Source organism: Hypanus sabinus, chromosome X2, assembly GCF_030144855.1.
Source record: "Hypanus sabinus isolate sHypSab1 chromosome X2, sHypSab1.hap1, whole genome shotgun sequence".
NCBI lineage: Eukaryota > Metazoa > Chordata > Chondrichthyes > Myliobatiformes > Dasyatidae > Hypanus > Hypanus sabinus.
The window spans coordinates 5,058,035-5,077,257 of NC_082739.1; the positions used below are offsets into that span (position 1 = coordinate 5,058,035).

At 42.3% G+C, this 19,223-nt stretch overlaps 1 protein-coding gene across 5 annotated transcripts in view; it reads right to left on the reverse strand.

Annotated features, from left to right (window-relative positions):
• The window catches only part of rnf214 (ring finger protein 214), a 62,084-nt gene that overhangs the window by 41,984 nt on the left and 877 nt on the right, over positions 1 to 19,223 (reverse strand). For all 5 annotated transcript variants that reach the window (XM_059956839.1, XM_059956837.1, XM_059956838.1 and 2 more), the window contains exons 2-5: positions 16,782 to 16,942; positions 13,811 to 14,330; positions 5,814 to 5,873; positions 2,578 to 2,718 (exon numbers count right to left, since the gene is read on the reverse strand). In XM_059956839.1, coding sequence (XP_059812822.1) covers positions 2,578 to 2,718; positions 5,814 to 5,873; positions 13,811 to 14,330; positions 16,782 to 16,936 — 876 coding nt within the window. In that variant the 5' untranslated portion in view covers positions 16,937 to 16,942. The remainder of the gene's footprint in view (positions 1 to 2,577; positions 2,719 to 5,813; positions 5,874 to 13,810; positions 14,331 to 16,781; positions 16,943 to 19,223) is intronic.

The window sequence follows — 19,223 nt, forward strand, 5'->3', positions numbered from 1 at the left end:
AAAGTTATCTGAGAGCTCAAATCTCTTAGGGTGCCCAAACTTTTCCATTTTCACTCTGAAATTGTACAAAACAAAAATAATACACTAATCTTGCTTAAAATGTTGAAAAGAATGTTTCATCTTTAACTTTATGACTTTTGGAGATCAGTTCATCTTCTACTCGCTTAGCTATTCACAGTAACAGAAACTTTTGACCAGGGTGCCCAAACTTTTGCATGCCACTGTATGCTTAACAGACTCCTAGAAATGCAAAGAATAGAGAAAAATATGGACATTGGGTAAGCAGAAGGGATTATTTTCACGAGGCAGATAATTACCCCATGACCAAGGAGCTTGGTCCTCTGCTGTACTATTCTATATTCTAACATGTATTCCAGAGAGATTTACAAAATGCTTCCACAGATCTGTGCAGCATTCTGGAGCAATGGAATTATCCTTTGTATAAAATGGGATAGCAAAAACTAGAATAGGGTTTAATCAGTTCTCCCTAAACACTGCTCCAGCTCCCAACACCATGGCCTGTCTCAATTCAGGAGTCTTCAAGGAACAGAAGAGGGTCAACAGATCAGTTTTACATGTCGTCATGACACCATAGGGCCCTGCAATTGGGCCATCAGCTTTTAACAACCATATCAAGGGCATTTCTGGTCAACTAATGTATCACTGACGTATCAAACACATGCACAAATATGGCAATGGACCCACTGCACAACATTTAATTCACCTCCTCAGTTCAGAAAAAAATGTCACTAGGCCACTGGCTTTTAAAATGCTTATGTGATTGCAAGTTTACTAAAATCCTAGTCACAGGAAAACTGCCACAGTGGTAATTATAGTTAAAAATACAAATACTCTTACTACTGTTGTACTATCGAAACAGACCAGATCTGGGCTGTTGACTTGGTATGATCCCAGTAAATGAACAGTTTCTCCCACTGATTCCAGAGAAATCTAACCACACTGCTTTTGCCATACAATGTTATTGTAATAAAGCTTTCCTAGCACTTGATTCAATGGAATCATCTGGGAGTGCAGGCCAACTAGAAATGACGTGGAGCTAAACCTCCTCCCTCACCATCAGTCAAGACCCCAGTCTTTCCAGATGAATTGACATTTCACACAGGTCTGTCAAGGTCATCTGGTGTTCTTGATGCAGCCTTCTCTACATGAGTGAGGCCCAACACAGACTGCAGGACTGCTTTTATTAAGCACCCGCACAAAAGACTGGATCTCCCAGTGGCTGCCCATTTCAATTCAACTTCCCAGTCCCATTCTGGCATGACAGTCCATGACCTCCTCTACCTCCATGATGAAGCCAAACTCAGGTTGGAGAAGCAACACTTCATATTCCATCTAGGTAGCCTCTAACATGACAGCATGAATATTGATTTCTCAAACTTCTGGTAATTCCTAACCCTTCCCCTTTTTTCCATTCCCCATACCCTCTCACCCCTCTCTTCACCTCAGTTCCCCATCACCTTCCTCCAGTTTCCCTCTTCCTTGGTCCACCATCCTCTCCTATTAGATCCCTTCTTCTCCAGCCCTTTACTTTTTATACTCATCATCTCCCCCACCCACCCACCTTCCAACTCACTCGGTCTCACCAGCTTGTACTATTTCTCCTCCCCACTTTTTCTTATTCTGCCATGTGTCCCCTGCCTTTTCAGTCCTAATAAGGGCCTAAAATGCCAGCTGCTTATTACCCTCTACAGATGCTGCCTGACTTGCAGAGTTCCTCCAGAATTTTGTGTGTGTTACTCAAAACTTCTGGCACCTGCAGAATCAGGTTATGATTTGTCTTATGAAGGCCATGTTTATGAACTTAAATCAACATGTCTTTTCAACATATTGAACATTCGGAATCAGACTAAAATGCACAATAGAGTAATCTCTGAAAATAGAAGATAAATGCTTTCTCCATATATTGGCCCACAAACATAAAAAAAATCAATAATTAATAACAGACTGTCATGTCACTGTTTATGGGAACTTGCTGTGTACAAGCTGGCTGAATTTCCCACATAACCACAAGGATTACACTTCTTTATAGACTGCAAGGCATTTGTGAACAGTCAAAGTAAATTTATTATCGAAGTACATATACTGTGTCACTGCATACTATCTCGAAATTCATTTTCTTGCAGGCATTTACAGGAAAATAAAGAAATACAATAGAATTTATGAGAAACTATATATAAAATCAAGACCATCAAACAGCCAATGTACAAAGGAAAACAAATCATTCAAACAATAAAAAGTAAATAAATAATACCAAGAACATGAGTTGTAGAATCGTTGAAAGCAAGTCCACAGGTTGTTGAATCCGTTCAGTGTTGAAATATGTGAAGTTATCCCCTCTGGTTCAGGAACCTGATGGCTGAAGGGTAATAACTGTTCCTGAACCTGGTGGTGTGGGACCTAAGGTCCTGTACACCCGCCCAATCGTAGTAGTGGAAAGAGAGCATGATAGGTCCTTAATGATGGATGCTACTTTCTTGTGGTAGTGTTCCTTGTAAATGTGCTCAATGATGGGTGCTATGTAAATGCAAGTTTCTTTTGCTTTCTACTGGCATTTACCTGGTAAATGTTCTCCTCTTCTTCCTGCTGCTGCTGAAGACAACGGACTTTGATCTGGAGCTGGTTCTCCACCTGCGTCTGTCGATCCAACACTTCCTGATACTTGTCCTTTAGGATCTCCCGTTCTGCTGTCACTTCATTCTGAAACAACCCGCAAAGCAAGATTTAAAATGGGAAGTACCTCACAGGTGCAGGAGGTCTTGTCTTCACCATGCCAGTGATAACGTAGACAAGTTGTAGATAGTGAAGGTGCTAGAATGGTCAGCTGGTAATGAATCCATCCCAACTGGAAACCCAAGGTTGTCTACCTTACATGTTTTCGCTTAATCATACATTTTATTTACAGATACAGCAAGGTAACAGGCCTTTCTGGCCCAACAATGCCACACCACCCAATTACACCCATGTGACCAATTAACCTACTAATCTGTTTATCTCTGTAGTAAGACCATAAGATATAGGAGCAGAATTAGGCTACGTGTCCCATCGAGTCTACTCTGCCATTTCATCACGACCGATCCAATTTCCTCTTAGCCCCAATCTCCTGCCTTCTCCCCGTATCCCTTTATGTCCTGACTAATCACAAGTCTATCAACCTCCAGTTTAAATATGAGTAAAGACTTGGCCCCCACAGCTACCTGTGACAAAGAATTCCACAGATTCACCACTCTCTGGCTACAGAAATTCCTCATCTTTGTTCTAAAAGGTCACATCTCTATCCACTCTATCAAGGCCTTTCACCATTTGATAAGTTTCAATGAGGTCGCCCCTCATTCTTCTAAATTCCAGTGAATACAGGGCCAGAGCCATCAAACGCTCTTCATGTAACAAGCCATTCAATCCTGGAATCATTTTCATGAACTTCCTTTGAACCCTCTCCACTTTCAGCACATCCTTTCTAAAATAAGGGGCCCAAACCTGCTCACAATACTCCTTTATAAAGTTTCAACATTATATCCTTGCTTTTATATTCTAGTCCTCTTGAAATGAATGCTAACATTGCATTTGCCTTCCACACCACAGATTCAACCTGCAAATTAACCTTTAGGGAATCCTACACGATGACTCCCAAGTCCCTTTGCACCCCTTTTTTTGTATTTTCTCACCATTTATAATGTTATGCTAACCATTGTTACTTTTTTTTTGTCATCAAGGACAGCATTTATTTCCTATCCCTACCTGCCCCTCAAAAGGTGGCGGTGCTGTAGTTTAAGGCAGTTCAGTCTTTAAAAATTAGCTTTATTTGTCACATGAATATTAAAACACTGTATACAGTGAAATGCATTATTTGATTTGCGTCAACGACACAAGAGGATTGTGCCAGGGGCAGCCCACAAGTGTCACCATGCTTCTGGCGCCAACACAGGACATCCATGACTTAACCAACCCTAATCCTTGCATCTTTGGAATGTGAGAGGAAACCAGAGCACCTCGAGGAAATTCAGTGGTAACAGGGAGAATGCACAAGCTGCTTACAGACAGCGGCGGGAATTAAATACTGGTCATTGGGGCTATAATCATGTTACACTAACTGCTTTGCTAACGCTTTGCTGGTGAGGATACACCCAAAGGCTATTGGATAGGGAATTCTATCGTTTGCACCCTGTCTTAAAGAAAGGGCAACATACTTCTAAATCAGGATGGCGTGCGACTTGGTGGGAGGAAATGTGTGCACGGACTGGTGTTCCAGTGTGCCTGCTGTCCTTGATGGGATCATGGGTCGAGAAAGTGCTGTTGGAACAACTTGGGTGCAATTTGCGGATGATAACGGAAGGCATCAATACTTGGGGTTTGTGGTAGGATTATTAGCTTAATAGTCTGCCTTACCCTGGTTGGTGTAGAGCTTTTTGTTCAGACAGGTACTATACCTTGACTTGTGCAATGGGAATGGTGGATAGACTTTAGGGTAACACTAATCATCACAGGACATCCAGCCTCTGACCTGATCTATTAACCACAGATTGGGTGGGGGTGGTCCAGCTTTGTCAATGGCCTTCATCGTATTGATAATGGGTCTCACCAACGGTAAAGCCTAGTGTATTGGTTAAACGTTCCCTCCCACTTATTGGAAAAAGTCATTGCCTCACACTATTCATTCAGAATGTTACTTGATACTTATGCTGTCTAGGTTTTATGCCATGCCAGAATCAGCGGCTTTACTTACTGGGGAATTATAGAATCATAGAGTACTGTGGCACAGAAACAGGCCTTTCTAATCCAGGGGTTCCCAACCTTTTTTTATACCACGGGTCAATGACATTAGATTCTAGTCTGTGCTGCACTTATTCTGCCTAGTCCCATCAACCTTCACATGGACCATAGCCCTTCATACCCTTCCCATCCATGTACTTATCCAAACTTCTCTTAAATGTTGCAATCGAACCAGCATCCACCACTTCTGCAGACAGCTTGTTCCACACTCTCACCACTCTCTGAGTGAAGAAGTTCCCCCTCAGGTTCCCCTTTAACACTTCACCTTTCACCCTTAACCTGACTTTTAGTTCTAGTCTCATCAAACCTCAGTGAAAAAATCCTGCTTGCACTTACCTTACCTACACCACTCAATTTTGTATACTTCTATCAAATCTCCTCTCATTCTTCTACACTCCAGGGAATAAACCTTTCTCCATAACTCAGTTCCTCAACTCCCAGCAACATCCTTGTAAATGTTTTCTATCTTCTTTCAATCTTATTGACATGACTGAAACTGCACACAATGCTCAAAATTTTACTTCAACATCACATCCCAAATCCTGTACTCAATATTCTGATTTATGAAGGCCAATGTGCCAAAAGCCTTCTTTACAATCCTATCTACATGCAACACTACTTCAAAGGAATTATGGATCTGTATTCCCAGATCCCTCTGTTCCACCACATTCTGCAATGTCCTACCATTCACCATGCAAGCCTTACCCTGGTTTGTCCTCTCAAAGTACAACACCTCTATTTGTTCACGAACAACTTAACATCACTTCCTATGGTGGAACACGGTAATAATTTGGCACAAGGTACCTCTCACCTGATGATTTCTTCAATTTCTGTATTTACTAAAATTAATTCGAAATTAAAAATCTGGTCACACCTCCCTCAGTAAACAAAATGACTATCTAAATACATTTTAATCAGCCCAGTGGTGAACTGACCAGAAAATGTCAGAGCTTACCAGACTCTAGAGAACAAGGAACAAGAAAATGGTAATTACAGTTCAGCAGCAGGGAACAGTGTTCACTTACCATGTATCGTTCAACATCCTGATCCGTACTGACCTCTGCATCCACAGCAACACAATCAGTCTGAAATGGAAAAGACTGCTTAGTTTCTAGTTCCAAGCAGATTCAGAACTAATGGAACATTTGTTAAATCTTAATTAATTCACACAATTAAATTTGAAAAATTCTTTTGTCATTACTAGATGCATTTGTCACAAACACAGAATATAACAGCACTTCAGGGCCCTTCAGCCCAGGATGTTGTGCTGACCATTTAACCTCCTCTAAGATCAATCTATCCCTTCCCTCCTACATAGCCCTCCATTTTTCATCATTCATTTGCCTATCTCAGTGTTTCTTATGTGTCCTTAATACAGTATATCTGCTTCTACCACCACCCTGGGAGGCAGATACTAAAATCCACTTGGGTAAGTAACTGCAGCACAATCTGCAGATGTTAGTGGAGCAGCTCCTTAGAAACTGTGGTAAGGAACTGGAGCAGCACCTCGAAGACCTTCAGTTCATCTGGGAAAATGAGGAGGTGACAGATAGGAGCCACAGGGAGGTAGTCACCCTTAAGATGCAGGAGGCAGATGTACTGTACCTGGGTGACTGTCAGGAGAGGGAAAGGAGATAGGCAACCAGTGCGGAGTACACCTGCGGCTGTTCCCCTTAAAAATAAGTATACTGCTGTGGATACTATTGGAGGGCACTCCCTACCGGAGGAAGCTGCAGTGATTGGGTGTCTGCCACTGACTGTGGTTCTGAAGGGAAGGGGGGGAGAATGAGAGAGCGAGAGAGAACAGCAATGCAGTAATGAGAGGGAATTCCATTAATTAGAGGAGCAGAAAGCAGATTCTGGGACGTGGAAGAAACACTCAAGTAATTTGTTGCCTCCTAAGTGCCAGGATTAGGAATGTTTTAGATCGGGTCCACAGCATTCTGCAGGGGGAGGGTGAACATACGGAAGTTGTGGCACATATTGGTACCAGACTTAAGCAGAAAAAGGGAGGAGGTCCTCAAGAGAGAATATTGGGAGTTAGGTATAAAGCTGACAAGCAGGACCTCCAGGGTAGTAATTTCTGGATTGCTGACTGTGCATGTGCCAGTGAGGTAAAAATAGGATGATATGTAATGCAGGGGGGCCGGGAGTCAGATTTCTGGTTCACTTGGATCTCTTCTGGGTTAGGTACCACCGTACAAAAAGGACGGGTTACACCCGAACCCGAGGGGGAATCAATACCCTCGCAGGCAGGTTTGCCAGAGCTGTTGGGGAGAGTTTAAACTAATTTGGCAGGAGGAATGGGAACCAGAGTGACAGGGCTAAGGATGGAGCAGTTGTTATACAACTAGGTGCAGTGTATGGTGAGAGTGTGAGAAAGGACAGGCAAATTGTAAGTCAAATTTGCAGTCACTGGGATGAGTTGCAGTGTAACATGGGGACAAAATTGACAAGGGTGATGAATACAGGACTGGAGATGTTATATTTGAATGTAGTGGTATACGGAATAAAGTAGAAGATCTTGTAGTGCAGGTAGAGATTGGCAGGTCTGACGTTGTGGCATCAATGAGTCATGGCTGAAAGAAGATTATAGTTGGGAGCTTAACATTCAAGGATACACAATGTATCAAAAGGACAGCCAGGTAGGCAGAGGGGGTGGGGTGGCTCTGTTAGTAAAAATTGAAATCAAATCCTTAGAAAGAGGTGATACAGGCGGTCCCCGTTTGTCAAACGTTTGCTTTATGACAGCTTGCTGTTACGAAAGACCCACATTGGTACCTGTTTTTGCTAACCAAAGTGGATGTTCACTTTTACGGAAAAAAGACGCCCGCTTTGTATATGTGTTTACCCCGAGAGTGACTACCATGACCGTGAAGCCTTGTGTGGGCAGGTGTGTGCAGGCATGTACGTGCTGATTTTTTTTCTCCAAATCGATTTTGGCTTCCCGATTCTGATAAGTGAAACTACACCATACATACAATATTTCTTCTTTATATAGGCTGTGTATTTATCATATCATTCCTGCTTTTACCATACATTTTTAGGTTATTTTAGGTTTTATGTGCCATTTGGTATGATTTGATAGGTTATTTTTTGGGTCTGGAAACGCTCAAAAATTTTTCCCATATAAATTAATGGTAATTGCTTCTTCGCTTTACAACATTTCGGCTTATGAATGGTTTCACAGGAACGCTCTACCTTCAGATAATGGGGGAAACCCGTATAGAATTGGAAGATGTAGAATCCTTGTTGGCAGAGTCAAGGAACCTCAAGGGTAAAAACATAGAATAGTACAGCACAGTATAGACCCTTCAGCCCACAATGTTGCGCTGACCCTTAAACTCTGCCTCCAATATACCCCCCCCACCTTAAATTCCTCTATATACCTATCCAGTAGTCTCTTAAATTTCACCAGTGTATCTGCCTCCACCACTGACTCAGGCAGTGCATTCCATGCATCAACCACTCTCTGAGTGAAAAATCTTCCTCTAATATCCCCCTTGAACTTCCCTCCCCTTACCTTAAAGCCATGTCCTCTTGTACTGAGCAGTGGTGCCCTGGGGAAGAGGTGCTGACTGTCCACTCTATCTTTTCCTCTTAATATCTTGTATACCTCGATCAAGTCTCCTCTCATTCTCCTTCTCTCCAAAGAGTAAAGTCCTAGCTCCCTTAATCTCTGATCATAATGCATACTCTCTAAACCAGACAGCATCCTGGTAAATCTCCTCTATACCCTCTCCAATGCTTCCACATCCTGATGGGATGTTATATACAGGCCTCCGAACAGTAGCCAGGATACGGGCTACCAATTTCAATGGGAGATAGAAAACGGCAAGTCAAAAAGGGCAATGTTGTGATAATCATGGGATATTTACAACATGCAGGTAGATTGGGAAAATCAGGTTGATGCTGGATTCGAAGACAAGGAATTTGTAGAATGCAAACAAGATGGCCTTTTAAGGCAGACTGTGACTGAGCCAACTAGAGGATCAGTATTTAGAGTGATAGAAAAGTACAGCACAAAAATAGGCCCGTCATCCCACCTAGTCCATGCTGAAAACATTTAAACTGCCTACTCCCATCGACCTACATCAGGACCATGGCCCTGCATACCCTTATCACCCATATACCTATCCAAACTTGGTTTAAATGTTGAAATTGAGCTCAGATGCACCACTTGTGCTGGCAGCTCATTCCACATTTTCAAGACTCTCTGAGCGAAGAAGTTTCCTCTCATGTTTCCCTTAAACTTTTCTCCTTTCACCCTTAACCTATGACCACTGGCTGTAGTCTCACACAACCTCAGAGGAAAGAGGCTACTCGCATTTACCCTATCTATACCCCTCACAATCTTGTACACCTCTATCAAATCTCCTCTCAATCTTCTACATTCTAAGGAATAAAGTCCTAAACTATTCAATCTTTCCTTATAACTCAGGTCCTCCAGACCCGGCAACATCTTTGTCAATTTTCTCTGTACTGTTTCAACCCTGTTTACATCTTTCCTGTAGGAAGGTGATCAAAACTGCACACAATACTCCAAATTAGGCCTCACCAATGTCTTATATAACTTCAACATAACATCCCATCTCCTGTACTCAATACTTTTGATTTATGAAGGCCAGTGTGCCAAAAGCTTTCTTTATGACTATCTACCTGTGCTGCCACTTTCAACAAATCAACCTATACTTCCAGATCCAATTGTTCTACCACACTGCTCAGTGCCCTACCATTCACTGTGCAAGACCTACTCTGGTTGGTCCTCCTACCGAAGTACAGCATCTCACATCTATCTGTATTAAATTCCATCTGCCATTTGTCAGCCCATTTTTCCAGTTTGTCCAGATCCACTTGCAAGCCACGATAGCTTTCCTTGCTGTTCACAGCACCCCAGTCTTGGTGTTATTTGCAAATTTGTTGAACCAGTTAAACACATTAATATCCAGATCACTGATACAGATGACAAACAGCAAGCGACCCAACACCAATCCTTGCAGCACTCCATAAGTCACAGTCCTCCAGTCGGAGAGGAAATCATCTACTACCACTCTCTGGCTTTTCCCACAAAGCCAATTTACTACCTTATCCTGAATGCTAAGCAACTGGACCTTCTTGACCCTTTCAGAATCTTCTTGTCAATTCTGGACTGGGTGTTATGTAATGACCCAGATTTGATTAGAGAATATAAGCTAAGGGAACCCTGAGGAGAGAGTGGTCATAATATAAATATACTCTGCAATTTGAGAGGGAGAAGCTAAAGTCAGATGCATCGGTATTCCAGTGGAGTAAAGGGAATTACAGAGGCATGAGAGAGGAGCTGGCCAAGGTTGATTGGAAGGGGACACCAGCACAGATGACAGCGGAACAGCAATGGCTTGGGTTTCTGGGGGAAATTTGGAAGGCGCAGGAAAGATAAATCCCAAAGCTGAAGAAGTATTCTAAAGGAAGGATGAGGCAACCATGGCTGACAAGAGAAGTCAAAGATGGTATGAAAGGGCATATAACAGTGCAAAAATTAGTTGGAAGGTAGATGATTGCGAAGCTTTTAAAAAAAATCACAGAGGGCAATGAAAAATGTCAGAGGAAAGATGAAATATGAAGCTAAGCTAGCTAATGATATAAAAAAAAAGCATGCAAAAAGTTTTTTCAGATATATAATGAGTAAAAGAGAGACAAGAATGGATATCAGACTGCTGGAAAATGACATTGGAGAGGTAGTTAATGGAAGACAAACAAATGGCAAATGAATTGAATAATTATACAACACCCTGGGAAAGATGTCACTGCTAATGTAATGGTTTTTCTGTAGCAGCAGTGTTTGGGTTATGGCTAGAGATAACGGGGGCTTTGGAATGTGCGCTGTCCAATGAAGGGAGTGGTTTTTTTCTTGTGTACCTGAGAATGAGGTGATCTGGGTCTTTTGTTCGGCGAGAGATGAAGAGAGAAGATGCCAGAAAGGAGAGGTCACAGACAGCAGGACAGAGTGGACTTGGAATGGGGCCTGGAGTTGACAAAGCCCAGGGAAATCAATGGAGGACCAGAGGAAGTGAAAACCCTGAGCTCCAAATTGTGCACATTAGACTGTCTCATTAAAATGGCCCCCTTTTCTTTTTTGTTCTTTTCGTTACTAACCCTTTAGTCAAATTAAGAATTATAAAGCTAAATCGTTTAACTACATATGGTGTACTTTGTTATTTCATGGTACTGATTTGTAATAGGAGACTAGATCACACAGCATCTACACAAACAAGAGGTTTTGCACCTCAGATTTCACACATTTGGCAGGGCCAGAGACTGTCGTCTCTCGACTAACACTGCCAGCCGAACCTGAAGGTTACACTTATTTTGTGTAGTCTTCACTGTGGAACACACTAGCAGCATGGCAGAAATGCAAGAATTTCAGGACACAGAAGTGAGTGTGGTTGCTATTACTAAGGAGAAGGTGTTTGGGAACTGAAAAGTCTGAAGGTAGATACTATAAGTCACCTGGACCAGTTGGACAGCACCCCAGGATCAATAGATTCTGGAATGGTTCTTGATCTGATAGGAAAATTGCAAACATCACTCCACTCTTTAAGGGAGGAAAGCAGAAGAAAGAAAATTATGGGCCAGTTATCCTGACCTTCAGTGGTTGGGAAAATGTTGGGAGTCTATTATTAACGAGGAGGTTTCAGGGTACTTGGAGGCATATAAAAAAAATAGGCCAAAATCAGCATGGTTTCCTTAGGAAAAATCTTGTCTGACAAATCTGGTGGAATTCTTTGAGGAAATAACAGGCAGCGTAGAGAAAGGAAATTCAGTAGATATTGTTTATTTGGATTTTCAGAAGTCCTTTCACAAGATGCCACACACGAGGCTGCTTAACGTGAGCTCATGGTATCATGGGAAAGGTATATGGATAGAAGATTGGCTGACTGGCAAGAGGCAAATAGTGGAAATAAAGAGGGCCTTTTCTGATTGGCTGCCGGAAACTAGTGGTGTGCCACAGGGGTCAGTGTTGGGAACACTTCTTTTCATGTTACATGTCAATGATTTGGATGAAGGACTGATAGCTTAGTGGCCAAATTTGTTGACGATACCAAATAGGCTGATAGCATTGAGGAAGCAGGGTGGCTGCAGAAAGACCTAGACAGTTTTAGGGAATGGGCAAAGAAGTGGCAGATGGAATACAGTGTAGGAAAGTGCATGGTCATGCACTGGCAGAAGGAACAAAGGCATGGTCTATTTTCTAAATGGGAAGAAAATTCAAAAATCCGAGGTGCATAGGGACTTGGGAGTCCTTGTACTTGGCAATGTCCCCTTGCCTCTTTACTTTCTCAATAAGCGTTGCATGGGGTACTTTATCAAATGCCTTGCTGAAATCCATATACACTACATCTATTGTCACATGCTCAAAAAATTCAATCCGACTTGGAAGGCACGACTTGCCTTTGACAAAGCCATGCTGACTATTCCTAATCGTATTATGCCTCTCCAAATGTTCATAAATCCTGCCTCTCAGGATCTTCGCCATCAACTTACCAACAACTGAAGTAAGACTCACTGGTCCATAATTTCCTGGGCTATTTCTATTCCCTTTCTTGAATAAAAGAACAACATCTGCAACCCTCCAATCCTCCGGAACCTCTCCCGTCCCCATTGATGAGGCAAAGATCATTGCCAGAGGCTCAGCCGTACATTTCCCAAGAACATCTGTTCACAACTGAAGTAGCCATTCCTGTCCCTCAGCTATCCAAGTCTCTATAATGACCACAACATCATAGCTCCAAGTACTGATCCACACTCTACGCTCATTTGCTTTATTTATGATACTCCTTGCATTAAAATAGACACATCTCAAATCATCAGTCTGAGTGCATCCCTTCTCTATCACCTGCCTATCCTCCCTCTCACTGTCTACAAGCTTTCTCGATTTATGAACCATCTGCCCCTTCCTCCATCTCTTTAGTTTGGTTTCCACCTCCCAGCAATTCTATTTTAGGGACTTGTTAGTCCTTGCACTGGATTCCCTGAAGGTTAATTTGTAAGCTGATTCAGTGGTAAGGAAGGCAAGTGCAATGCTAGGATTTATTTTGAGAGGATTAGAATACAAGAGCAAGAATGCGGTTTATCACTTTGATCCTTAGTAGACTCCTCTCTTTCTTTAGTTAACCTCCCACTCTTTACAAACTTAAATATCATTGCACTTTCCTTGAATTCATCATGCTCATTCTTAGGCAAAATAGCTGGCATAAGTATGATGGGCTGAGTAGCCTCTTCTTTCAGTAAGCAATTTGAATTTCCAGTTAACCATTGAACATATCAACACGTGTCCTCGGTACCCAGTATACAGTTCCACTTCCTAGATCAAAGTTTTAGATCAGCTGGGTTTATTTAGCACAGAACTGATCTAAGCTAAAAGATGCAAGGGGGGAAAAACTGGCTTCATACTAACTTGGTGAGATGTGGATTTAAGTTGCTCATCCAAACCAGATCACAGCAACTCAGTAACTTGCTGATTCAAGCAAATAATATGAACCAGCACTAAGCAAGCTGACCAAAGAGGTGTTACGGACACATAAGGTCTCACTCTTTGCTTAAGGATCCCAAAGCACTATCTGAAAGACAACACACACAAAATGCAGGAGGAGCTCAACAGGTCAGGCAGGCAGCACCTATGGAGGGAGATAAACTGATGAAGAATCTGGGGCTGAAATGGTGACTGTTTATTTCCCTCCATGTATGTTGCCTGGCCTGTTGAGCTCTTCTCGCATTGTGTGTGTTACTCAAGATTACTAGCATCTACAGAATCTGTAAGCGAATGCCTCCAGCAACACAGCACTCCTTTAGTACTACATCAGAACCATTGGCTGGGGCATCTAGCTAGTGAATGACCCAGGCATTTCAGGTCAAGTGGTCTAAGTTCAGCTACAGCAACTCCACAGCCCACATACCACATCCTCAATGCCATCCATAACCCTTTCAGCTGACAGCTTTCAAACACCGGGATCTGGAGCCACCCATTCATGCTTTGTCTTACCTGCACTGCAGAATCTGCTACTGGCTTCAAGGTTGGCGGTTCCTGCAAGTCTCTGGATGTTGTACCAGGATCCCCGTCTGGTTTCTCTTCATACAGCATTGTCACCATCCCTTCATTCACTGGCACCATGCCAATGTTCCACCCCTCTGCATTTTGCCAGTAACCAGCCACCAGGGTCGGTTGTCCTAATGAATCATTGGCAAATAGTTTGGGGAACTGGCTCTGGGTTGCATCAGTCAGCCAGCTGTTCTCTGGATAGTTTGATATGTCCGGAGGCAGACTTTCTCCATACTCAATGCAGCAGGGCATAGGCTGCTGATCTCCAAGCACTGTTTCAGGCACACCCTGGGCACCCAGCATGTCCAGTGTATAATTGCCCAGTTCATCCTCTGCTTCATTTTCTGGATCAGATCTGTAGATGTTGTCGATGTCCTGTGAAAGCGAACCTGGAGTTGGAACCACTACAGCTGCCACTTCTGTACTGGGACGTGGCTGATCAGGTGGAGGGAGGTCAAAATCACTGGGGCAAATAAACAATGCAAAGGTTACATGGTTATGCATGCAGTTTTATTTGATATCACTGGGATTTCAGACTAATTGAATGAGTAATCAAAATTGTATTTTCAATTCATTTATAGGTGAAATTAATTCAATCACTACAATCCAATGCTATAACTAAAATAATTTACAATAGATCGAAGCCACCCTTGTCACATTCCAAACAGCCACCTGACAGGGTGATGTGGTAGTGTAGCGGTTAGCGCAATTGCTTTACAGCGTCAATGCTCTCCGATAGGGGTTTGAATCCTGCTGCCGTAGGCAAGGAGATTGTACATTCTGCTTGTGACTGCGTGGATTTCCTCTGGGTGCTCCAGTTTCCTTCGACATTCCAAATCCATATGGTTAGGGTGGGGGTTAGTAAGTTGTGGGCATGCTATGTTGGTGACACTTGCAGGTTGCTTCCAGCACAATCCTTGCCACATTTCACTGCATGTTTCAGTGTACATCTGTCAAGCAAAGCTAATCTTTATCTTGTTTTTAACCTGAATTTCAGTCATATTATCCAACTAAAACAATAGTATCACTTTAAACTTGAGCTTAGAAGAATGAGGGGGGAATCTCATTGAAACCTATCGAATATTGAAAGACCTAGATACAGATGTGGAGAGGATGCTTTCCATTAGTGGAAGAGTCTAGGACCAGAGGACACAACCTCAAAATACAGAGCCATCCCTTTAGAACAGAGATGACAGAGAATTTCTTTAGTCAGAGTGTGTTGAATTGGTGGAATTCTTGCCACAGACGGCTGTAGAGGCCAAGTCATTGGGTACATTTAGAACGAAGGTTGATAGGTTCTTGATTAGTAAGGGTGTCAAAGTATAGGCAAAAGGCAGGAGAATGAAGTTGAGAGGGATTATTAATTAGCCATGATCAAATGGCAAACAAACTTGATAGGCCAAGTGGTGTAATTCTGCTATGTCTTAATGCCTTTACATACTTACAACATTTGGACCTGCCGTAAGCATTACAGTGTACATGAGGAATGGCTGAATGAGATGTAGATAACAGCCCTCTCATCCCACCAGATAAGAGGTTAAAGGTCCATTCTGTGCACTCAGTTGTCTTTGCTGACACATGAATGCATTACTATGAAGAGCTGCACCGCCAGCAGTGTTGGATAGCTTAGAGGAGAGACCGCTCTGATCCTCTACAAATAACTATGTATTCCTCAGAGATTCTCTTCTTGCCAGGGGATTCAAAGGAATATGTGTTCATTTGAAGAGAATAAGGGAACTTTCTCCTCCGTCTTAACCAATGTATTTAACCCCTCCATTAATACATTCAAAATCAAATCTCAAATAATTTTCATATTCCCATTTATGAAAGCCAGTTGTATAAAAGTGACTCTCTTACTGATTCCATGCTCCACCTTCCTCTCCCACAAGAATCCATCATTGTCAGCCCCTTTGTTGCTTCCACTTGTCATCTTCCAACCTCTCAGACTGTGATCAAGTCTGCTCTGCCATTTCATCATGGCTAATTTATTTTCCCTTTCAACCCCATTCTCTTGCCTTCTCCCCATAACTTTTGACACTTTGACTAATCAGGAACCTATCAACCTTCACTTTAAATATTGTCAATGATTTGGCTTTCACTGCTGATGCAGGACAACAAATTCCACAGATTCACCACCCTCTCTCACAAATTACCACGTATTACAACAGTGATGTGCAGAAGAGCATCTCTGAACACATAACACATTGAACCTTGAAGTGGCTAGGCGACAGCAGCAGATTATAAACCACGGCGCCTAACAGCAACTCCTTTGCTTGCATTTTCGGAAACAGCTCTATTTCCATCTTTAATATCTCTATTTTTCCCTTTCAGGGTTCTTCTCATTAGGGGGAGAGAGAGCCTGTAGTATGTCAAATACCGGGTGAATGAGTAGTCTTCGGGGTACTGCAAGTCTGTATCTTTGCTGATGCTTTGCTGCATGTTTTGGGTGCTCGGTGGAGGGCGCCAATGCTTTTTTTTGCTGGTGGGGGAAGGGGGTTTGTTACTTTACTGCTGCTTACGCATGGGGGGGGAGCAGGGGAAGGGCTTTGGGGTTCTAACATTTTACCATCTTTCATTCTTTGGGGGCACTCCTCTGTTTTCGTGGATGGTTGCAAAGAAAAAACATTTCAGAATGTACATTGTATACATTTGTCTGACATTAAATGTATCTTTGAAACCTTTGAAACATTCATGCAAAGGAGGTACTTAGTATAGTGGCCACTGAGTGTAGGTGCCACATTTGCTTCCCCATTACCTTATCTCTGCCAAGTGGCTGTAAAGAATCTTAGATGTTTGGAAAGGGATATGAAGGATGATGTATAAATGCAAGCCTTTCTTTTGTTAGAAAGTGAAAAACCATCTAGAGAACCAGTTACTGTGTCATAAAGAAAAGAGTAAGCTCACTTGTGGTTACCTTTGAGCATGGTTTTCACAGCCCAGCTTCAGAACATCGCCACCAGACTCTGCAGGCACATCAGTTGACAAGGCATCACCAACCTCTTCCACATTCAACATAGCAGATGTCATCTCAGGCTTTCCTTCAGAGTTGAGGACTTCTGTGGACTCCATGAGTTACTAACAGTATAGGAAAGTGCAAGTTACGCAAGGTCCAAGATTTTCATTTCACTCCTTAATTTAAGAAAATATATATTCTGAGTAATTCTTCCCCACTCGGATAACGGGCAAACATATCGGGCACACGTCCAAAGACAAGCTTTGGATCCCTGTCTCATTTCTGGCCTTTCAGCCATACCCTCAGTTTTCCGGTGACTTTTATTCTCACCCAGAAAGGAGTTGCATTCACTGCCTATGAAGGTGTTGAAGGCACATACGTTCACAAAGGCCTTGGGCCAAGCACTGGACGGTCACTGATTAACCCCTTAGTGTTTCCTCTTGTATATCATATTTCCTAATGACATAGATGCCCATTCAGCCCAACAAATTGATGCCTGCTCTCGAAGTAATCCCATTAACCCTGTTCCCTCATTTATTGTCCCTTATAACCTATTCCCTCTCACATGTTGATATCACAGCCAAAAGAGCTCACCAATGATTCTACTTCTCCAGGAGATTTAAGAAATTCAGCACATCCCCGTCGACTCTTACCAATTTTTACTGATGCACCACAGAAAGATTTCTGTCTGGATGCATAATGGCTTGAAACAGCAACTACACTGCACATGGCCACAAGAAACAACAGTTGTGAACACAGCTCAGCACATCACAGAAACCAGCCTCCCCACCAGGGACTCTGTCAAGATGGACTCTCGGCTTCACAATCTTCCTTGTTATGATTCTGCAAATTATCGTTTGCCAGCACTGCACTTTTCAGTAGCGTTTACAGCTTATTCTGCATTGTTATTGTGTTACAGTGCCTGAGATTTCAAAGGCAAAAGCTATAAAAAAGAATTATCAGGGATGACATTAGGCAGGAGAAAGGAATAGAACTAATGGGCTACTCTGTGTGAACAGGCATAGACTTGATAGCTCAAATGGCCTCGTTCTAGATAGGACATAGAAGAGTGGAGGAACAGGCACTTTGACCCACAATGCCTGTGCCCACCATGATACCAAATTAAACTAAATCTAACCATTGACACACAATCCATGTTTATGTTCCTGCCCAAATGATTTTTAAAGATCACCATAGTGCAAAGTGTGCATTTCTACCAGAAAGTTCAACTTTGAACTCCTCTGACCACAAAACGCAGTTCCAGAAGCATGGTGGAGTATCCAGATCTCTCTTTGTAACTTGAGATGCGCAGCAATGTTTTTTTGAAGAGCAGTGGTTTCCTCCATAGTGTCCTTCCAAGGATCCCATTCTTGTTCAGTGTTTTTCTTATAGTGGATGCATGAACAGAGACTTCAGGAAGTTCTAGAGATCTCTGCAGGTCTTTTGCTGTTGGGTTCTTTTTCACATCCTTCAGCAATACACACAGTACTCTTGGTGTGATCTTGGCAGGATGCCCACTCCGAGGGAGAGTAGCAACAGTACTGAATTTCTTCCATTTGTAGATAATTTTTCTTACTGTGGACAGAGGAACACTCAGGTCTTTAGAAATGCTTTTATAGCCTTTTCCAGCTTCATGCATCTCTACAATTATTCTTCTAAGGTCCTCGGAAAGTTGTTTTGATTGAGGCATGGTGAACATAAACAGATCTTTCTTGAGAAGATCAGGCTATGTCAGTAACCTGACTTTATACGTTTTTTATAGGACAGAGCACCTCTCCAACCCACACTTTCAATTTCATCTCATTGATTAGAACATCTGACTCCAAATAGCTTTTGTAGAAGGTATTACCTCAGAGGCTCACATACTTTATTGAACCTAGACTGGAACCATTTAAATGGTGTACGCAGAAGAAGTACAATTGTTTGCAGGTTATTAGTGCAGACAGATTGTGTTTGTCTATTATTGTGACTTAGATGAAGATCAGACCACATTTTATGAGTAATTATGCAGAAAAACAGGCAATTGCAAAGGGTTCATAAACGTTTTCTTGCAATTGTAGGCCAGTGTCCATATACATGCCCAGATGAAGTCATACACTGTTAAAGGTGCCACCTTTTGATCAAGAGATTATGTCCCTACAATAAATAAGCCAAATGCATTCGCATGGAACAGACACACAGACTTACTTTATTGATCCCGAGAGAAATTGGGTTTTGTTACAGTTGCACCAACCAAGAATAGAGTAGAAATATAGCAAAATAAAACCAGAAATAATTAAATGATAATAAGTAAATTATGCCAAGTGGAAATACGTCCAGGACCAACAACCTCCAGATTATGTAAATATTGAGGCTTTGCTTGTAAATCTGTGATTGCAGAAGTTCCAAACTTCTACACAGCTA